This window comes from Botryllus schlosseri, chromosome 3 (assembly GCF_051294905.1).
Source record: "Botryllus schlosseri isolate E-star chromosome 3, Bs_hap1, whole genome shotgun sequence".
Classification (NCBI taxonomy): Eukaryota; Metazoa; Chordata; class Ascidiacea; order Stolidobranchia; family Styelidae; genus Botryllus; species Botryllus schlosseri.
In genome coordinates this window covers 28,252,415-28,273,241 of record NC_137238.1, presented here as the reverse complement: position 1 = coordinate 28,273,241, position 20,827 = coordinate 28,252,415, and the positions used below count along the sequence as shown (strand labels likewise).

At 40.7% G+C, this 20,827-nt stretch overlaps 1 protein-coding gene and 1 long non-coding RNA gene across 2 annotated transcripts; one reads left to right on the top strand and one right to left on the bottom strand.

The window, feature by feature from the left end:
* The first annotated feature begins 99 nt into the window (after positions 1-99).
* On the top strand, positions 100-17,948 carry LOC145435077 (uncharacterized). The gene is made up of 2 exons (XR_013913692.1): positions 100-2,500; positions 16,823-17,948. It is a non-coding gene; the product is annotated as an uncharacterized LOC145435077 (long non-coding RNA).
* LOC145435047 (uncharacterized) lies at positions 7,812-9,533 on the bottom strand. Its single transcript, XM_080312328.1, has one exon. It carries the CDS (start codon positions 9,480-9,482, stop codon positions 8,688-8,690), a length of 795 nt encoding a protein of 264 aa, XP_080168454.1. The 5' UTR covers positions 9,483-9,533; the 3' UTR covers positions 7,812-8,687.
* Positions 17,949-20,827: the final 2,879 nt, after the last annotated feature.

Here is a 20,827-nt window from a genome sequence, read left to right as displayed (position 1 = left end):
GGTCGAATTCAAAAATTCTGATATAGGCCTAGCCCTTTGTCATTATTAGTCAAAAGCTACCTTCCAATCCATTTCTAGTTATAAATCGCAAAACAGTAACTCTTACCTTATGTTGATCAAAAAATCAGGTTTGGTTACAATAAAAGGACGTACTATATCAGTGTCAACGCTAAACAATAATAGGCCTACCGAACATCCATCATTGCTCTTTACTATAAAGTGATTCAATAACCAAGCGCAATTTCGTTGTGCACAGACGCCACTTCTGACTATAACCGCATCATTGACTGACTACACTAACTACAACCAGCGGTTATGATTAAGTAATCACCGACGTAAGTGGCACACAGCCGATGTCGAAAACGCGTCTGGCCGCTGACAACAATTCACTTCACAGAATCATTACGGTTCAAACTTCCCAGACGAAAATTTGAATCACGTGAACTGTGCTCGCTGCGCAATGCGCCACTGCGCATGTAAGGGAAAAAAGCTAACGATCTCATTCACTTCAGGCTTCACGCATAGCGCTACGAGACGCACGAGGAAAGCTCGTCAATCGATGAGTGGTATTCACCGCAGGAACATCGGTAAAACATTTTGCGGCACAAAAATTGTAAAGTTTATTACATGCTCGAAATAAAAGTACGAAAGAGAATATACCATTATCGAAGTCGATAATACCATCAACTATTCAATACCAGCATATAATCCATATGGCGATCAAGCCATAACGAAATACAGATTCACTGTGCGCAGTCACCATTTCTGCCGACCCACTGAGCGCATTCAAGTGAAAAACGCTAAACATCTCACGGCATGATCGACGCACGCAAAAAGTCTGTAACATCTTTCGGAACGGCGAATGTTCGCCGCTGGAACAAACAGTAATCAACAAAACAGCCAGAAGGGCACAGAAATAGCAAAGTTTAAAAGCTTGAAATGTAGGCCCAACACGGAATATCGACCATTCAATGCCAGCATAACATAATCCGGTTACGTGACGTCGGTGAAGAATCACATCCAGTGACGATTTTCTTTCAAATTCTCTTGAAATAATCCTGAAATATGTGCAATCTGTGCATATCAGTTTCAGGAGTTAATGAGAGATTGACTTTATAGCTGAAACAAAATGGAACTATCCTCACACTGTCCGAATATGATATCCTTTAGAATTCTGATTCGCACTTTCAGTGGACTATCCCGAATATCAGTGTGTAAATGTGCGATTTTCGTTCGAACTGTACTCTTGAAATATCTTGAAAGGATGAAATATGTGCATTTATCAGCAAGAGCTTGAGAGGTTGACTTTTTAGCTGAACCAACATGGAAATATCCGCACACTGTCAGATTATGATATCCAGTGGAAATTGAATTGGGAATTTTAGTGGACTATCCAGAATGTATTTCTGTATGTATGTCCGAGGATATCCGAACCGGACATTTTCGAACGTGGATAGCCAAGTATTAGCCCACGTCTATCCAACCGGACACTGGGACACTCGGACACTGCTTGGATAGCCCTCGGCAATTATGTGTTTGCTGGGTAGTGACCTGTGACACCACATACTCCGCCGCGGAGGAGTTGAAACTGTTGGCTTGTTTATGTCATTTTCGGGCCATAGCATAGAGATGTTTTCATCCACTGCTGGATTTGTTTGGCACACATGCCACCTCATATCCAGAGTGGAATTGGTGAGGATGAGGAACCTTTTGCTTCAATACATTGATAAAGTAAGTCATGAATCTCTGCTATATCATGTACAAGGCGGAGCCTTCATCACACAATGTACCAGTACCGGTACTTCAAAACATGTTACCGTATATTTTTGTTTGCCTATTTGTCTTGGTAGTCTTTATAATGTCATGTCTAGGTTAGGAACTTTGCTTTATATAGCGACTTACTCATGAATTCTTTTTAGTGGAACTGCAAGATACTAGTTACACAGAAGGAATGAGGAAGATAAAAAGAAACAATTGGAAGTTTCGCCGGTGGTGGAATTAATTCACCTTTTCTTGCGACCGCTCGTGTTACTGCATGTCTCCTAAAGAAGAATTCCTCCAGCAGCAATTCTTTTCCATCGATTACCACTTCATCGTGATATCAAGAATGAATATACAGTTTGTTCCAATGTCGTTTTGGGAGTGTGAAGAAAATTTTGCGATATTTTAGCATCGGGTTGCTTTGCGATAGGTATGGGTGTACGTGAATTTACAAGCTGGTATGTATCCTGATTTGCAGGGACAGCATGTAAGTAGGTAGGTAGGTAGGTGGGTAGGCGGTCTCGGTCTCAAATGTACAGGAGAACATGTAGATTGGATATACCCGGAGGGGACTGTAACATTACAGTCTGTCGTGTAAAGTGAGATTACCGGACGAGTGTAAGTTGGATTTGCATTGACCAACGGTAATGTTAGATTACCACGAAATGTCTGGCTACCGTGCTTCCAAACATTTCGCGGTAAATCGAGGTTTTTATTTTTTACAGTGTACCCCGCGCCTGTTCTACCAACTTCTGAAACCGCCTGTCTTCGCAAGGCAGTAATTAATTTTAAGTACATTATCAATGACACTCACAAATGCACAACCTCATTGCGGAACTGCTATCTGGTTCCAGAACCTATTTCCCATCACATATCACTGAAATCGGAGTTCGTTACGCTGATCGTGTAAATTTTAGCTAGGCATCATACAGCAAACAACGTAGGCGTTCGTAGATAGAAATCAGATGACATCAGCCTGCGGCAAACTTACTCGGGTATATGGATTTACTTAAGCAAGTTATGGTTATTTCAAACCATGAAAGGATTTCGAGAATCTTAAAATACAACATGTTGATAACATTGCAACATTTGTACGTACAAAATATAAACATATGTATCCAAAATATTCGCAACGCAAGGCCTACATTAATCCGGCAGGAAAGTGTGGGATAAAAGCTGGGGATGGTGTGAACGTGAGGTTGACGTTCGCCTTTTGTGTGTAAACCTCAGAAGTGGGTGGGTTCTGTACTGTGAACCTTTTTCATACATTAGAATTTTCACTTCTTTTGTATAATATCTTTTGATGAAATGTATTGCATTTCAACTGCCGGACACTCCATGCATGGCGCTGACAGCATAAAAAATCATCACTAAAGCAGCATGCACCTTGCCAATCTGTATATTTTACTTGCTTACATACAAAAGTTTGCTCGAAATATCCAGCTTTCCGATTGTGAATTTTTAGTGACTCTCTGCTGTGACCTTGGCCCGCAATGACACAACACCAAGAGCGAAATACACTACATGTAATATGCGAATTATGCTTTTATTCCATCAATCTATGAAATTGATATCGCTGTCAGATCTAGCAGGCGTACGGGGTCAATCTTGACATCATATGTTTATTGTGTCATAAAAACAAAATCCGTGCGATTGGGGTGTTGGCTACTGCTGTATAGCCTGAGGTAGAATTAAAAAAAAAACGTATTTGTGAATTTTTTCGGATTTGTAGTGAATTAGGATTTCAGATTTTTTTTAATTGATTAGAGTTAGGATTGGGATTTACCGATTTTCTGGGTGATTGATCTTCAGTGGCGAATGTCAACGAAGTTTTTCGTTCTACCTAAGTTACATCATGTACTTTGACACTCATTATGTGTTTAATTTCTTTGTACCGAATTATAGGCATAGGATGTTGGCTTTCTGGTACAAAATTATAGGCATAGGATGTTGGCTTTCTAGTACATAATTATAGGCATAGGATGTTGGCTTTCTAAAAGGAATGGGGATTTTATATCGGATTAGGATAAGAATTGGCATATACTATAGGTACTGGGATTAGGATTTGAAGTTTCGTATTTGGATTCGATTAGGACATAGAAAGTTCAAATCTGCTCATTTCTGCCTTACATAGGCCTATACTCCTTTACAACTACAATACATTTCTACATGCTGCATCTAAATGTATATATGAAAGTCAAGAAGAATTGTGATGGCCATGTGTTATTATAGTAAGTTCAGTTTGCAGTAATAGATCGAGTCAAGCCGTCCCAGAATTTTGTTGGTCAGTCGATTGTGGTGAACGCGAGAAATGCAAGATGCTCCTATTTCGGCTGATAAACGATACGTGAGTCTCAGGCAATTGTTTGTTGCCGGACTCGATTTGTCAAAATTTCAGGTCCATGCAGGTTGGTCATCTGTCCGGCTAGTTGCTGTCGACACTTTATCACCTAAACATGCGGTACATATTGCGCGCCATAGTACCTGAATTTTTCTTTTCAATAAATTCCAACATATCGCCACTGCGTAGTTCAACTTCACAATCAATTTCAGCCCAGCCAAAATCTTTGTCTCAATGTTGGCATTGTCAGCCAGCAGGAACTTCAGGGAATTTGTGTAATACAGCAGTTTTCAATTCTGATACAGAGTTTACTGCCAACACTTTTGAACGGTCACCATAGGTCACCTTCAATCTTCAACTGTGCCTGAACGTTATCCGTAGCAACCAAGACTATTTTAATAACCTGAAATACGTCAAATCACAAAGATTGATCAGTTATTTACCAAAACGGAAGAAACGTGCACCGCCGCAAAAGTGGGTGGTTCCTGGTTCGCCATTCGCGCAGCTACAATATTGTAAAATCCAAATCCTGTTCCGAATTCGAGATTCTAATCCAAGTCCAAATCAGAAAAAGGTAGGCATTTGATCCAAATAACACATTGAAATGTAAAGTTATGAGACATTTCAAGTTCATTTCTACATATACTAATCTTAAAATTAATCTAATATCTATATCCATTGTTCTTGAATCAGATATAAATCATTAATTGCGATTAATTAATAACTCTCCTGGGAAAACAAATACAAAGCTAGAAGCTACTGCTGAGACGACATGCGGAATCCGCATAAGCGACCAAATTGTGGAATTGTCTGGCCAACATCGTGATCGTGCATGATAAGCTTACTTCTGCTCTTTCACGCAACCATGAATCTATTGATCATCTATCCATCACATATAATTTATTGTGTGCCAATTTATCGAAGAATCTGTCGTGAGACTGTAGGCTATGTATAGATATCAAATATCGGGATGGATATGGATTTGACATAAACGGACGTGAAGCTTTTAGCCGACTTTGGATCGGATATGGAATTCGTAAAAAATAAATTTTCATGCGTCTTTTAAATAAACTTTAATTATTGACGGATTTCGGCTTGAAAACAGCAAACCCTAACCTTTTCTCTCGTTGATGACATTAAACGCGACATGAATCGGTAATTTACGAGCTTTGAATGTTAGACATGTCACGAACATATCTTCCCTGACGTGTGTACTGTGTATCCGCATACATTTCTGTCGAACGCAGACACACGGCAGCTTTCTTTATTTTTTTGCGCATACCACGACAGTTTTAACCGAGCTCATGACAATATGAAATAATGTCACAGTTCTGGATTACCCTAAATCAGTTGTTCTCAAAATATTATGGACACGCCCCCCGCCCTGTATGATGGTGAAAAATTTCGCGCCAACCTTATCGTCATATCATAAAAGACAACCACAATGATAGCAATCCCAACTGATAGTTTCATGGCATGGAAGGTTATGACTGTTCATGAGAGAATTGTCAAATACGAAATTCGGACTATACACAAAGCAATATCTATGAATGGGTAGTAATCGCGCGGGGCGCGAAAATGGCTCAGTTCACTACAGCTTCGCGCCACCCTTGAAATGCTTTCACGCTGCTAAGGGAGGCACGCCCCGAGTTTGAGAACCATGGCCCTAAATCTTGACGAAGGTAATATTTACTACTGCTCATCGTCCCTATCTTCATGCCGATGTTGTAATATACATAATATGTTGGAATAATATTAATTCTCGCCCTGTGAATATAATTCTGCGTCGCTACTTCCATATATGAGTAGCTATCATGACTACCTTAACCACCTCTGTATACACTATACAATGTATAATTATGCCTGTATTCTTTTTGTTTGATGTATTCATGGTGTTTGTCGACGGTCATTTACACCGGGCCAATTTCTTCATTTTTTTCCGTAGCTGCCGACTTGTAGCACGAGTCGTGCTGCACGACCCACTTCTAGGCTTTTATAAGACAACGCTTACTCGGATAAGATGGCGAGGAGTAGCCTATATAAACCTCCAACACTTAAGTAGAAATCCTGGATTCGACCTCGGTCAGACTCGAACCCGCAATCCCATTGGTATGGCAGTATACGTATATACTTTATACATCTATACCAGTGTTCGGTGGTTTTTGGAGAATATATCCCAAATTAAAGGATAATGCAATCAGCATTCATACGCGACACCATATTACAGTCATGGTTCTTAGACTTTTTGTCTTTGTGGACCCCTTTGCACCGTCACGGACCACGCGGACCGCCTAAGTTTAAGTTCAAATTTAGTTGAAATATATTATGTTCAATCGTCATCTGCCTTGTGCAAATATTACCTGCGGGGGAATTGAGTGACACAGTTGGTTAAGCCACCATCGCCACGACACCAATGGAAGTGTGTTCGAACTTCGAATCGCAGCTTTGCCTATCTTTTATATGTCGGAGGTTTATCTGGGCTCCTCATCGACAACCTCATTGCCATCAGCAGCATTAGAGTGACATTGAGCCAAGCCAAGAAGTCGGAAGCAGAAACGAAGATACGGGCGCATGAAAAACGAGAGTCACCGACGTCGAAAGAGTGTAGGCGTGAAAAGTCGCCCGCAAGATTACGTAAAGCCAAGTCAATGACCATTACACATGATACATTCATGGCGCGCATGACCTTAACACGCGACAAGTGCCACTGTAATGTTAATAAAACAAACAGACCAAACCTGTAGGCTCGTGATAAACAGCAACAAAATAATTTTATTGAAAATAACATAATATTTATATGGAAATTGGAAAGACTTTTAATATTTCAAAGCAAATTCTGTAGCTGCAATTCTTGACATACGCGGTCGTGTCTTGAAAATCCACGCCGTCGATTTGATATGAATGACTACCGGAAATCCACGAGCTTATATTTCATTTGAATACTCTATTTTCAAGCATTATATACCGACCATAGAGGTCCTATTTTAACAACTCCGTTATTCGCAAACAACGGAATTGGCTGAAACACGGTGATTGCTTATAAACTGCTGAAACAGTGGCTATTCTTCCTTTGTTTTAGTAGTAATTTATGGCGTTAGCCTTGAATTTTTTGATCTAATCATAGGCTAATTGTTTCGCGGGTTGGATGAAATCATCTGACAGGCCGGAAGCGACCTGTATGTTTGACACCCCTGATTTGGAGTCTCTTCAATGGTGTGTATTTATATTAACAATGCGCAGCGGGAAGTTTGATCAGTAATAATACACTGGCGCTTGTAACATCAATTACTATCGCACATGTCTATCGCTTGTAACATAAATTACTACCGCACATGTTTATAAGATATTTATTATTCTAAATATCGACTAAATGTAAATCTCTCGCGCTACATTTACGCAACATGGTTGCGTATGTCCATTATTCATTCGATGCAGACGCTGGTTTATAACGCTCTCTCATTCGAAGTTTCATGCTGGTGACCTCATATTTTGTGATACGATTGTTGATATACAATGTTCTTTCTTATCCTCTACTAGTTGCTGACGATTGCCCCTGACGAGTGTCAGCTGAAAATATTCGGGTTCATTCCAATATGAATATACTATTCTAAATGCTTACAGTAAAATTACTGACAAAATGTATTATAAAGGTGTAAAGTATAAGGATTTATGAAGGAGGTCTGTCGGAATGCACATCCATGCAGCGCAATCATGCTTTTCGGGCTGATTTATTTGCAAAATACTGGACAAGGTATGTTTCTTAGGAATGAATTGAACAGGCTGCCGCAGACTTGAGTCTATCGCCGGTGGCAGATTCGAAAATTGCAAGATGTGTTCGCTTCGTCAAGATAATGATACGTTTACTTCTCAGGCAATTTCTTTCGATTGGGATCGATTTGTAAAAGTTTCAGGTCCATTCTTGCAGTAGGCTACATCTACACATACTGCACATAATGTGTGCCTGACTACTGCGCGTGTGGAGATATTCCTTGATTTGTGAGTATAGTGTCCCCGGCGGTACCGCAAATGGGACCGGCAAATACGCTCCTGGTTGCATGTATGGCGCGTTGTAATGATGCTGCTCTGACTGTTCCCCTCCTGTTTTGGACGCTTGGAATCCCGCCGATCTGTTGCGAGTTGGGAAACTGTGGAATGTACACAACGGTACCCAGATGGTTTCTCTCTCCGCCGATGCCGGCGCAACAAAACGCCGAGTTACCTATGGATATTACGGAAGCGCCAAATTATAACAGGGTTATCAAGGCGTGCGAAGTGGCAGATGCGTACTCCAACACTTAGGTAAGAATCGGGGAGTCGACCTTGCTCGGATTCGAACTCGCAACTCATTGATCTTGCAGTTCTGGGGTCAGGATAGTTTGCAGCAATAGATTGAGTCTAGCAGTCCCTGAGTTTGGTGGGTCAGTCGATTGTGGCGGATTTAATAAATGGAAGATGATTCTTGTTCGGGGTGCTAAATGAACAGTGAATCTCAGGCAATTGTTTGCTATCTGACTCGATTTGTCAAAATTTCAGGTCCGTGCAGGTAGGTAAAATGTTCGATTAGTTGGTGTGGACACTTTATCATCTAAACATGCGGTACATATTGCGCGCCGGAGTACTGCGCGCTTGGGGATAGTCCTTGATTCGTGTATACCGTCTGCGGCGGTGCCGCTACTTGGACCTGGTGATGCACTACTACTGGTTGCATCAACTGGGCGTTGTAATGCTGTTGTATTGACGGTGCTCCAGCGGGCATAACGTATTGGACGTTTGGAATTCCACCGATTTGCTGCGAGTTAGGAGCCTGTGGAATGTACACAACGTTAACCGGATGGTTTCTCTGCCCGAACAGACCGGCGCAACAAAATGCGGAGTGAATGATCGATATTATAAAACCGCCAATTAGCAATAGAGTAATCAACGCGTGCAGAGGGAACACAGGTAACCGATACGATAAATCAGCTGCGAATCCCGATAACACAAAGCCAATCGGGGTGAATATAGCTGTGAGTATGCTTAACACCATGTTGGTCTTGTACATGCCAACGGACGAATTCTTCTTAGCACGCCGTCCTAGATTTCCGGTGACGACTAACAAAATCCCACACCATAATCCTTGCGACGTGTACGTGAGTAGGGAATAATAACCGAACCTCAATGATCCGTCGGTGACGAGTGTCGCTATTGCAAACACAATTGACAGTCCGCCCATTACGCACTCGGTAATTCCCAGGCAGAACAGAACGTTCTTGTGTTTATCACGTGCCTTGATCGTCGGTGCCGAGGGTAGCACGGGTGTAGTCGTATACTCTGGAGCAGTGCACTCTTCTGCGGTTGAGTCGTTACTTAGCTTTTGGTATTGTTCCTGATTTTCTGACATCACTAATATCTCAGTCTATATATATTCAATTTAAAATACCTAAAGAATGAATGTATTTATTAAAAGCATCGGATCAATCTGGTATGTACACGGAAGTCGATGGTGTACAACATGAATGCAAAGGAGCCAATATCATCTGAGTCTATAGCCTCTGTGATCAGAGCATAAGCAAAGGCTGAATACAGCATACGTGCTAGGCTACAGTGACAGCGACGTTTCCACTGTCGCCTAGCACGTTTGCTGTATTCAGGCATTCCGCCTTTGCTTTTGTTGTGATCACAGAAACTATAGACTCTGATGACATATGACATATGACCTGTGGAATATTTCATAGGTTATGAATCCAGAGATGGTCAAAGTAGTGAAGAAAGCTAGTGAAGTAGAAATAGAAGTAACGACTCAAAAATCTACTCATGTGCCAGTATAGAAGTAGTCCTTTTAAAGCAGCCTAAACTACTTGAAGTAGAAGTAGAATTTACTGACTTTAAATCTACTCAAGTAAGTAAGTAGTTGTGCAAACGATCGTAATTCGTTCGCATAGACTGTCAAAAGCTGCAAATGGAGCTATGCGAAAGGTGCAGAGCTTGATTCATATTGATCCATCCCAGGAAGTACCGGTATAAATTTTCGACAGCGTAAGCATTCGTCCGCATCATGGGCTGAAAATGATAGCATTGATATTTGAATGCGATGCTAATCCTCTACTTACTCCAGTGGTTCCCAACCTTTTACGTCTCGTGCCCCCCTTTGCCGATATTTGATCTAAAATTCCCCCCCTATGAAAAAGTTGCCTATGACTAAAAAATGCGCTTTTTAACGCGCAACCATTTGTTGACTGAGCAATTTATGGCCAAACATATTCAGATATGTCTGAACTATATATGGCGAATGCGGACCGCACTAAACTTGTAAAGTCAAATTTGACCTGTTTTTGACCGGTCGGGTGGCCGCTGACGAAAAATAAATCACCATGTCCGCTAGCTATAAACTTGAGTTGAATCGATGAATTTGGTACGGTATGTTTTTCACGTTAGCTCATATGTTGGCCTAAAAAGTTAAACAATTTCACTAGTAGCCTTGCGCTGAATTCGGCTTGACGTTTTCCTGATTAGCAGCAATTTGGTCGAAAGGCTGTCGCGGACGCAACGAAATCGGCGCGTGAGCCTCACTTCATCAGGGGGTGTAATATCTACGGAAGGCATTAAACATACACCTAGCTTCAAATCCGCCAAAGACAGACAGACAGACAGACAGACATTTATTGCTTCGTCAAACAAAAAAAGTTGACTGGAGGTGACGATATGGCCTATAAAGGCCTTGTTACTCGTCACCTCCATGGCAGTGAAATAATCAAGTGCACTCATCCCAATAAATATAACAGTGGACAGTCTGCAACATGAAAGAGAATAATAATCACAAATAGAAGACAATAATACACACAAATATATAACAAAGACAGTAGCCATGGCAACATACTAGGTAAAGCAATATGTAGTCAATAAATAGATGTATAATTTATAAATCAACGGGTACTAGATAGTAGATACTCTCATTTCTGATTATAATTTGAAAAAAGGTAATCCTGGTATTGGGTTTTAAATTCATGCTGAGGTAGCTCTTTGATACTGTCGGGCACGTCATTCCAAATATTTGGGCCCATATATTCAATGGACTGTTGGGTCAGTCTGGAGTTCATACGGTGAACATAAAGATGACCAGATTCCGATGATCTAGTAGAATACCCATGCACAGTGGAAGATTGCTCAAACAAGCTATTAAAGTAAGGGGAGATATTACCGTTTGCGAATTTATGCATCAGGTTGGCTATTTCATAATTATACAAATCGGGTAGCTTAAGTATCCTGAGAGCTAAATAACCGGGACTAGCAGATGACCTAGAATCTATTCCACATATATTTCTTATGGCTCGATTTTGGATGACACAGATTCTGTTTAAATCCGTCTGATTGGCCTTCCCCCATACACATAATCCATAAAGCAGATGAGGGTGAAATAATGAGAAATATATGGTTCTCAAGGTCTGTCTAGGGAGAGAATGTCTCAGTCTCGCTAGAATTCCGGCCGTAGCAGATAGCTTTTTACATAGATTGAAAATGTGGGTCTTCCATTTAAGATTGGAGTCAATGATAATTCCCAGATATCTTGTATGGGTTGAGGGTGCAATAATGACATCAGATACCCTTAGTGAAAAAGTTGAGGTAGCTTTACAATTGAAGACCAGTACCTGAGTCTTAATTGGATTAATGGTTAGTCGGTTGGTTTTCATCCAAGCAGTCATCTTACAAATCTCGGAATTAGCTTTGGTTTGTAGAGAGGTCAAGTCTGTAGCAGATATAAGTACACAAGTATCATCAGCAAATAGGACCGAGGTCTCCGAGATACATGCAGCAACATCATTGATATAAAGACTGAATAATAGGGGTCCTAAAACGGAGCCCTGTGGTACACCACACAATATGTCACCCTTTTCAGAAGGTAGGTGATCCTTACTGTAAACATATTGACATCGATTGGTAAGATAGCTTGTAATCAAATCCAAGGCTACACCTCTGATTCCACAACACGAGAGTTTACTTATAAGTATTGAATGATTGACAGTGTCGAAAGCTTTTTTAATATCAAGAAAAACAACACATGAAATCATACCAGAGTTGTGTCTCTGATAAATTTTGGAAGTAAGGGCAAGAATTGCTTGATTAGTGTCAAGATTTTGTCGGAAGCCAAACTGGTTGTCTAGTATGACAGAGTGAGCATCGAGGAAGCTGGTAAGTCGTCGATGCAGTAGCTTTTCAAAAATTGTTGACAAGGATGGTAGGATAGATATGGGGCGGTAGTTGTTGACATTGTTTTTATCACCTGACTTGAAAATAGTGACAACCTTGGCAACCTTCAATGCATCTGGAAATATCCCTAATGAAATAGAACTGTTGAAAAAATGGACCAGGTGTCTAGAGACCAAAGGAAAAATCAATTTTAGTAGTTTAATAGGAATTCGATCACATCCTTCTGCTTTGTCATTCTTGAGTGAGTACGCTAAGATAATCATTTCCTCTTCTGTGGTCGGGGAGAGAAGTATCGAGTTGGGAACACTGCGGATAGCTGCTGTAGGGGAATCATTGCTTGGCGGCACTTTGGATGCTAGGTTATTACCGATAGAACAGAAATGTTTATTGAATAAGGAGGCTATGTCGTGAGAATTAGAAGTCGGTACTCCCTGCTCATCTGTAATGGTCGTTGGCAGTGTACCTTTAGCCGAAGGACGATTTATTATGCTATTGATCGTTTTCCAGGTTTGCTTAGGATTGGTTTTATTTCTGTGAAACAGCTGATAGGCTAATAATACATCCGTTTTGCTTTAGCTTTGATCCTGGAAAGTGCTTTGGCATACTCTTGGTATTCAATTTTGGATTCGTCTGAGCCTAGTGATATCCATTTTCTATGAAGACTATTTCGTTTTTTAATGGCCCTAAGAATACTGGCAGTTATCCAAGGTTTCAACAGCAATTTTCTTTTTTTTCTACTCAGTTTTTGTAGAGGCATATGTCGATCAATTAGTATCTTCACTACTGACAAGAAATGTTCGAATGACTGATTGAAGTTGCCATGGCAAAGAGTGGGAAGTTCATTGGATGAGAAGAATTCCTCTACATCATCTGTCAGAAGTTCACATGCTTCAGAATGCATACTGCGCCGGTATATCGGTTGCATATTATCTTTTTGACGTTTTTTTGACAACTTAACCTGAGCTAGCACAGGGTAGTGATCAGTCATAACATAGTCTAACACCATAGGTCTAATATTGATAATGGAAAGATTGGTGTATATGTGATCAATAATGGTGGAAGAGGTAGCTGTGACTCTAGTGGGTTTTGAAATAACGGATGCAACTCCTTTAGATCGTAGCATAAGGAGATAGTCCTGGTGCGGCCCTAAATCTGATAGGTGATCAATATTGATGTCTCCCATTATGAAAAATTGGATGTTTCTTTGCTGCAGTTTGTTGAGAGTACTACTGAGTTCCCTTGTGAATTCTGAAATATTGAAGTTAGGGTGACGATAGATGACACCAACAACAGTATGCTTATTTCTAATTCTAGGATTAGAAATTTCCACCCATAATTGTTCAACACCACTGCATTTCAAGTCATATTCATGAACCTGTTCGGAGTTGATATAGGACTTTAGGTAAAGTCCTACACCACCAGCCATTCCCTGTGTAGGAGAATTTAGGTAGTAGTAGCCGTTGATATCAATTGAGGTATTCGGTTCACCTTTTAGCTTAGTTTCCGATATGGCAATCAAGCAAGGTATACTATTTAAGCTAGCAATCAAATCACTCAGCTCATCCAAATGACAAGGCAAGGACCTTATGTTAAGGTGAATCATTGTAAACTGTTCATATTCTTGGATTTGACTTAAAATAGGCAATAAATGGTCACGCGTTGTCACAATACAGTCACTAATATTTGGGTATTGCATATCCTGGAAATTGGGGGAACCGTCAGCATTGATTTCGTTTGGAGAAGACATAAAGATAAATGCTCGACAAGAAAGTAATGATTCAAGCGTCGTTGCGCAGCTTTTCTAGGGTTTCGTAAGAATCAATGAAAATAGATTTTGTGTTGTCGAGAAGTCTGAGAAAGATTTTACCATTGACCACCCAACAGTGCTTGTATCCTAGAGATTTACCCAGCTTGCGAGTCTTTGAGTGGAGCACTCTTCTGAACTTGGTCAAGTTTTCATTGATGTAGAGAAACATACAATTGTGATGAACTAATTACTACTTAACAGTTCTATACCATAAAAATCTAAAAACCTTGTGAATCCGGTGTAGGTCTTCCGATACAATGCCAAAGCCAGATTTCGCCTAAAAAAATTAAGCCAGATTCCCCCCTAAAAATTTCAAAATTCCCCCCAAGGGGGGATTCCCCCCCGGTTGGGAACCACTGACTTACTCGAACATCCCTATTTAGAAAATAGCATGGTATGAAGCACTCTCCCATATTACAAGGCCGTAGTTTCGTGGAAGAGTAACACGGAGAAGTGGTGATGCAAAAACAATAATCAGCACTCGACCCCAGCGGACTGTTTATTGGTCTGAAATGTCAATGTAGGTCAGTGGTTCTCAATCTTTTTTGACACGCGCCCCCGTTGGAGATGGTCAAACAAATTGCGCCCCCCCTGACCCCCCTTGCATTTATCGTCATGTCAAAAAGAACACATCATGTAATACAGAGGTGGGCAACGTTTTTGATAATCATGGCCGCATTTCGATTGCTTATGTAGCGTAAGGCTGCAATCCAGGGCATAGCCGCAATGAACGATCTGGACGCAATATTCCTATGGCAAACTGTCCATATCCATTCCCGGTGAACTCCGGACTATTCTACTTTTCACAATGGCCTATTGTACGCACCGAAATCGCGAGTGGCAATGTTATGAATAGTTGCCGGGAGGTGCATATTGTCGCGCGGAGCGCGAAAATTTTTCAGGGCCGCGAACGAATTGATATTTCTTGCCAATTCTCATTCCGGTTCAGATTGAGAAGGGCGCTACTGCATTAAAATCGAAAAATGAAGTCTTGTTGAATTGCGCGGAGGGCGAAGAAAATTTCAAGATTAATTAAAATCTCTCGAAAATGCGGGAGTGAATTCGTAATTGCAATTTGCATGTCTGCGGCTGCCAACACATACTAATTGAATTAGGCGTCGACGGCCGCTCAAATTCCCTTCTACGGCCGCAGGCTGCCCACCCCTGATCTAATAGTATACATAAGGTATATCTTACGCCAATTTTGAATCTGCATTCCAGTTGTTGAGTCTTTTACATTGCTGACAAATTTCTCCAAACTTGTTTGAAAATAACAAAAAACATTGAACAAGACATCCATTAATTAATTTCAAGGTAGGTCACCCTGAGACTAATCCTGATGCTGGTAGTGAGTACAGAGAGCAAGGCGTCGTTCTGTCCTGTCAGGCTAAATTTGATCAGTTTTGGAAATGAATTAAATTGAGTTGATTTATAGACTAATTGAGGGCGAAACCGGGCAACCTATGTTACATCTAAGTCTGTTTTAGGCAGTACAGTTCGCAAGCTACTAACAAGAGCTGCCCAGCGCGACAAGCTTTAGGCTACTGTCAAAGCTATGAAGCAATGAATGACTTACACGTGGGAATTGCTCTCTATATCTCCAAAGAATTTCAAAAATTTGCTCATATGAAGTTGAAGTCAGACTATACTCCGTTGAGCGCGGTTGCTAGAGTTTGTATTTTGCAAGCTTTCTTGAATATGGAATAAATTTCATCTTCATTATTCGTCTTCTCATAATGGACGTGAAACACATGTTCCGACACGTACAATTTATACTGACTTTGTCAATTTCTCGCGCCCCCCCTATACTGACTTCGTCAATTTCTCGCGCCCCCCTGAGAGCCTCCCGCGCCCCCCAGGTTGAGAACCCCTGATGTAGGTGGTGCGTAAGCATACCTTCTACCTTCGATGCAAATTTCTTCCATTTAACACAGGGGTGGGCAAACTTTTGAGCTCGCGGGCCGCATTCAACATCTGAATCCATTCGCGGGCCGCACTATATAAAAATTTTGATTATAAACCAAACGCAATATTGGTATTTGATTATATAGTGACGACATGACGACATAGAGATAATATATATGCTTATTTAAACCAACCAAACACTGATTTGATGATATCGTGCACGCGTCAAAAACAGTGGCGAGATTCTATAGGCTGGTCGACCTAAATAACCAATTTTTCAAAATTATAGAGATGAAAATCGGTTGTCCCAATTCTTAGAACAGGATTGAAATTTGAATCTGTGAGCAGCCATCTGTTCATAGAATTACTAAATCCACTTTTGGTTCAATTCCAGGACACACAATACTGACAGCATCATAATCATGTTAGCTTCAAACACGCATCTATTATGTGTAGATCAAATATAAATACCCTACTTCTACTCATACAGAGAACGAATCTATACCTAAGACACGCGCGAATCGTTTTTTATAAGCTCATCAATGATATAATTATTAATGGAGAGGCCAATCTGAAATCACACTCGTGATCCGAATTATATCAATCTCATTTAGGATTTCTGCAATGTTTAGCAATTGAAACCTATCAAACTACGTGGGACTTGAGATCGGGCTGTCGCGCCAGAAATTAAACATAAAATATAACATAGTAAGTATTTACCTTAGAACAGTGGTTATCAAACTTTTTACGATACGCTCCCCCCTTATGATGGTGAAAGACTTCGCCCCCTTATCGTCAAATCACAAATGCAACCAGGATGCTAGCAAACCTACACTGTAAAAAATAAAAACCTCGATTTACCGCGAAATGTTTGGAAGCACGGTAGCCAGACATTTCGTGGTAATCTAACATTACCGTTAGTCAATGTAAATTTAACTCACACTCGTCCGGTAATCTCACTTTACACGCCAGACTGTAATGTTACAGTCACCTCCGGTATATCTAATTTACATGTTCTCCTGTACATTTGCGATCGAGACTGTCATTTTACCGCCTACCTACCTACATGCTGTCCCTGTAAATCAGGATTACATACCAGCTTGTAAATTCACGTACATCCATACCTATCGCAAAGCAACCCGATGCAAAAATATCGCAACATTTTCTTCACATCCCCAAAACGACATTGGAACAAACTGTATATTCATTCATGATATCACGATGAAGTGGTTATCGATGGAAAAATATTGCTGCTGTAGGTCTAATTCTTCTTTAGGAGACATGCAGTAACACGAGTGGTCTCGAGAAAACGTGAATTAATTCCACCACCGGCCAAACTTCCAATTGTTTCTTTTTCTCGTTCTCATTCCTTCTGTGTAAGTAGTATCTTGCAGTTCCACTAAAAAGAATTCATGCGTAAGTCGCTATGTAAAGCAAAGTTCCTAACCTGGACAGTGGACATGACATTATAAAGACTAAGACAAATAGGCTAACAAAAATATAACATGTTTTGTAGTACCGGTACTGGCACATTGTGTGATGACGGCTCCGCCTTTTACATGACATAGCAAAGATTCATGACTTTATCTCTGTATTGAAGCAAAAGGTTCCTAATTTAAGGTGGCATGTGTGGCAAACAAATCCAGCAGTGGATGAAAACATATCTATGCTATGGCCCGAAAATGACATTACCAAGCCAATAGTTTCAACTCCTCCGCAGCGGAGTATGTGGTCACTATAGAAGTCGACAAATAGCCCAAAATAGAACAGAGAATGCGGCGAATGAAATATATCAATCATGAAATCTAAGTCATCGAGGGCTGGTGTGCAGAGTCAGATATTCACGGTAACAAATAATATGTAGTACTGTATTACCTTTTAAGATGCGTATTCCATTCAGCATTCCTAGGAATCTTCAACGATCGTGTCCACTTTCTTCAAGCACAACAAGCTTCGCTCCACCCTTTGCCCAAATCTCACTAATGGCCACTGGCCAGACGACACTCGGACGATTTCGAAATAAATGGTATTCATCCGCTGACACATGACACCAATAATATTTACTGGCCACGTTATAATGATTGATCTGGGTCTTTTTTTTTCATACAGAAACATTTATCATTGCATATAGTCCCTTTTTTCATCTAATTTCGTATAAATTGATATATATTCCATGTGTTGTTCACTACTTACTGTACTTACCTAACCAGACGCTGCTTGTGATGTCACAGTTGTGCGTTGGTTGTTTACTACGAATCTCAGAAAAAGCAGTCACCTAATGTAACCTATTACAGGTCGCCTTGTCCGCCATTAACAAATGGTAAGCTGAGCATGCGGTGCTGATATTTCTAGTTTCCCCGAGCAGTATTATACATCCTGAACTAATTTTCTAACTTATCAGCCTTATCCGTGACAACGAATGTAACCAGCGAGACTGGCCGTACAGCCATTGCCTTATAATATAATATGGCTACGGTGTACCACATTAGCTACGATTGTCAGTTATTTCTTGTACCCTACTAAGCTTAAATTGATACTAGGGCCAACAATTTTGGTATGACAGACCCCAGTCTCGCAAACGAGGTTCAATCAGGTCAAATCACCTCTAGAATGATATATCAGTAACATTCAGTTCTACGTATACATTGGCTGCAGCGATTTTGAAGCTAATCAATTTTGCCAATAGCCCGGTAAACTGCAGTAACGAGTAACTGTCAGTAATTTTGCAAAGAAATTCTGGTAACTTACATTACAGCTATAGTGAGGTAATATTACATATCAAAATGTAAAACGACAAGCTACGCACAGTAATTGGCTGCGACCGGTAATTCGTGGTAAAATTTACAGAGATTTCCCAGTAAATGTACCAGATTTTTTACAGTGTAACGGATAGTTTGATGGCATGGAAAGTTACGACTGTCTATAAGAGATTATGAAATTCAGACTAAATACAGGGCAATAATGATGAAGTGGATGTAAGTCGCGCCGAGCGCGAAAAAAAATCAGTTGAGCTCAGCTTCGCGTACCCCTACATATGCTTTCACGCCTCCAAGGGGGGCGTGCCCCCAGTTTGAAAACGACTGTCTTAGAATTATCATGGTGAAATCCACTAAGAAAAAGTTAAATCAAGTCCCTGCATTAATTCGATTTTTAGTACGCAATTTAGTATTATTTTAATAAGTTTCTTTAGACTCTCGCGGGCCGCACAGAACGGTGTTGCGGGCCGCATGCGGCCCGCGGGCCTTAGTTTGCCCACCACTGATTTAACTGGTGCAAATACTGAATACGGCCCAACTTTGCGATGTGAGACGACTTTTCTACTTGTACTCTCTCCGCCATAACTTCATTGCTGCACTACTCAAACTGATAAAACCCTTCTTTACCAATGTAGTGTAAATTTATTGCTCTCCAGGGTAAAAAGTATACTAAACTAGAATCTAACTGCTGAGATGACAGGCGATATTCGCATACGTGAACGAATTGTTGATGTGTCTGGCCAATTTCGTGATCGTGCTATGATAAACCTACTTCTGCTCTTTCACGCAATCACGGATCTATCCAACATACGTAAATTATGATGAGCCAATTTAACGAACATTCTGTCGCGAAGCTTTAGGCTATGTATAGATACTAGAGATCAGGGTGAATACGGATTTGAAATAAACGGATGTGAAGATCTTGGCCGACTTTGGATCGGATATGGAATTCGTAAAAAATCAATTTTCACGCGAATTTTAAATGAACTTTAATAATTGACGGATTTTGGCTTGGAAACCTGACTTTTCTTCTCTCACTGATTCCAAAAGCAATGGTACTTCTTGGATGACATTACCTGCGACATCAATCGCTTATTTACGAGCTTGGAACGTTGGACATGTCAAGAACATATTCTTCTCTGACGTCTGCATCTGCATACAAATCTGTAAAAACCAGACGTACAGCAGCTTTCTTTTTTTGCGCATACGACGACAGTGTTAATCGAGCTCATGACAATACCATACTGTATTTTGGTACGGAGAAAATGTTTCAAGTAGTGCTGAAACGAAAGTCATGTAATATGTACAATCACAGAGAAACGTGGCTACACAAAAGTACTCCAAGACGACTGCTCGTAACAAGCTTTAATACCAAATGAACTTGATTTTACGAACACACAATTATTAATTGGTTTCACCAGTGGCGGCTCGTCCTATAGGGCAACTGCGACATTGCTCCACCTAAAATTCTGTTCTATAACAGTGATTTACCATTTATAGACGGACAGCAATCAATATATACCGAAATCACGACGAAAATCGCAATATTCTTGTGCGTTCGATTGTAAATGCCTATATATAGCGAAGTCTCTGCGAAAATAGAATTATCTTCTGTTTTCGCTTTGTGGATGCCTAGCGTTGGCAAGCCCCGGTAGTGCTCATTACAAGTTTTCCTTGTCCGTTCTCTCAAAGCCGTTCACAGTGAAGAAACGGTGATTTACTCTCTCTACTCATGACATTACCGAGCAAGCGGGGCAACATTGGTAGTTGCCCCAGCAGCGTGAGGTAACAATGGTATCTATATGTGAACTCCGTTACCGTCCTATGCGTTGAGTCGACCTTTGCTGGTATAGGTCGATTCTGAAGGTGTTTGGCACCATGATGATTCTTGAAATTTGGTATGTTATGTCGTGATTGTAGTATTCAACACTGCTCCAAGTTTCAGGGTTGCTACTCCAGGTAGGTGGTACTCATTTCGTTCCCGAAGTTGAGTGTGTGCTGATCCGCGATGTATCGCACACAGATTTTGCTCAAAAGCCGGTATAGGTCTCCATTGATTTTGAGGATGTTCCA

Bases quoted from the DNA above. Each gene is read 5' to 3' on its own strand.
- LOC145435047 (XM_080312328.1), bottom strand. From the start codon at position 9,482: ATGTCAGAAAATCAGGAACAATACCAAAAGCTAAGTAACGACTCAACC.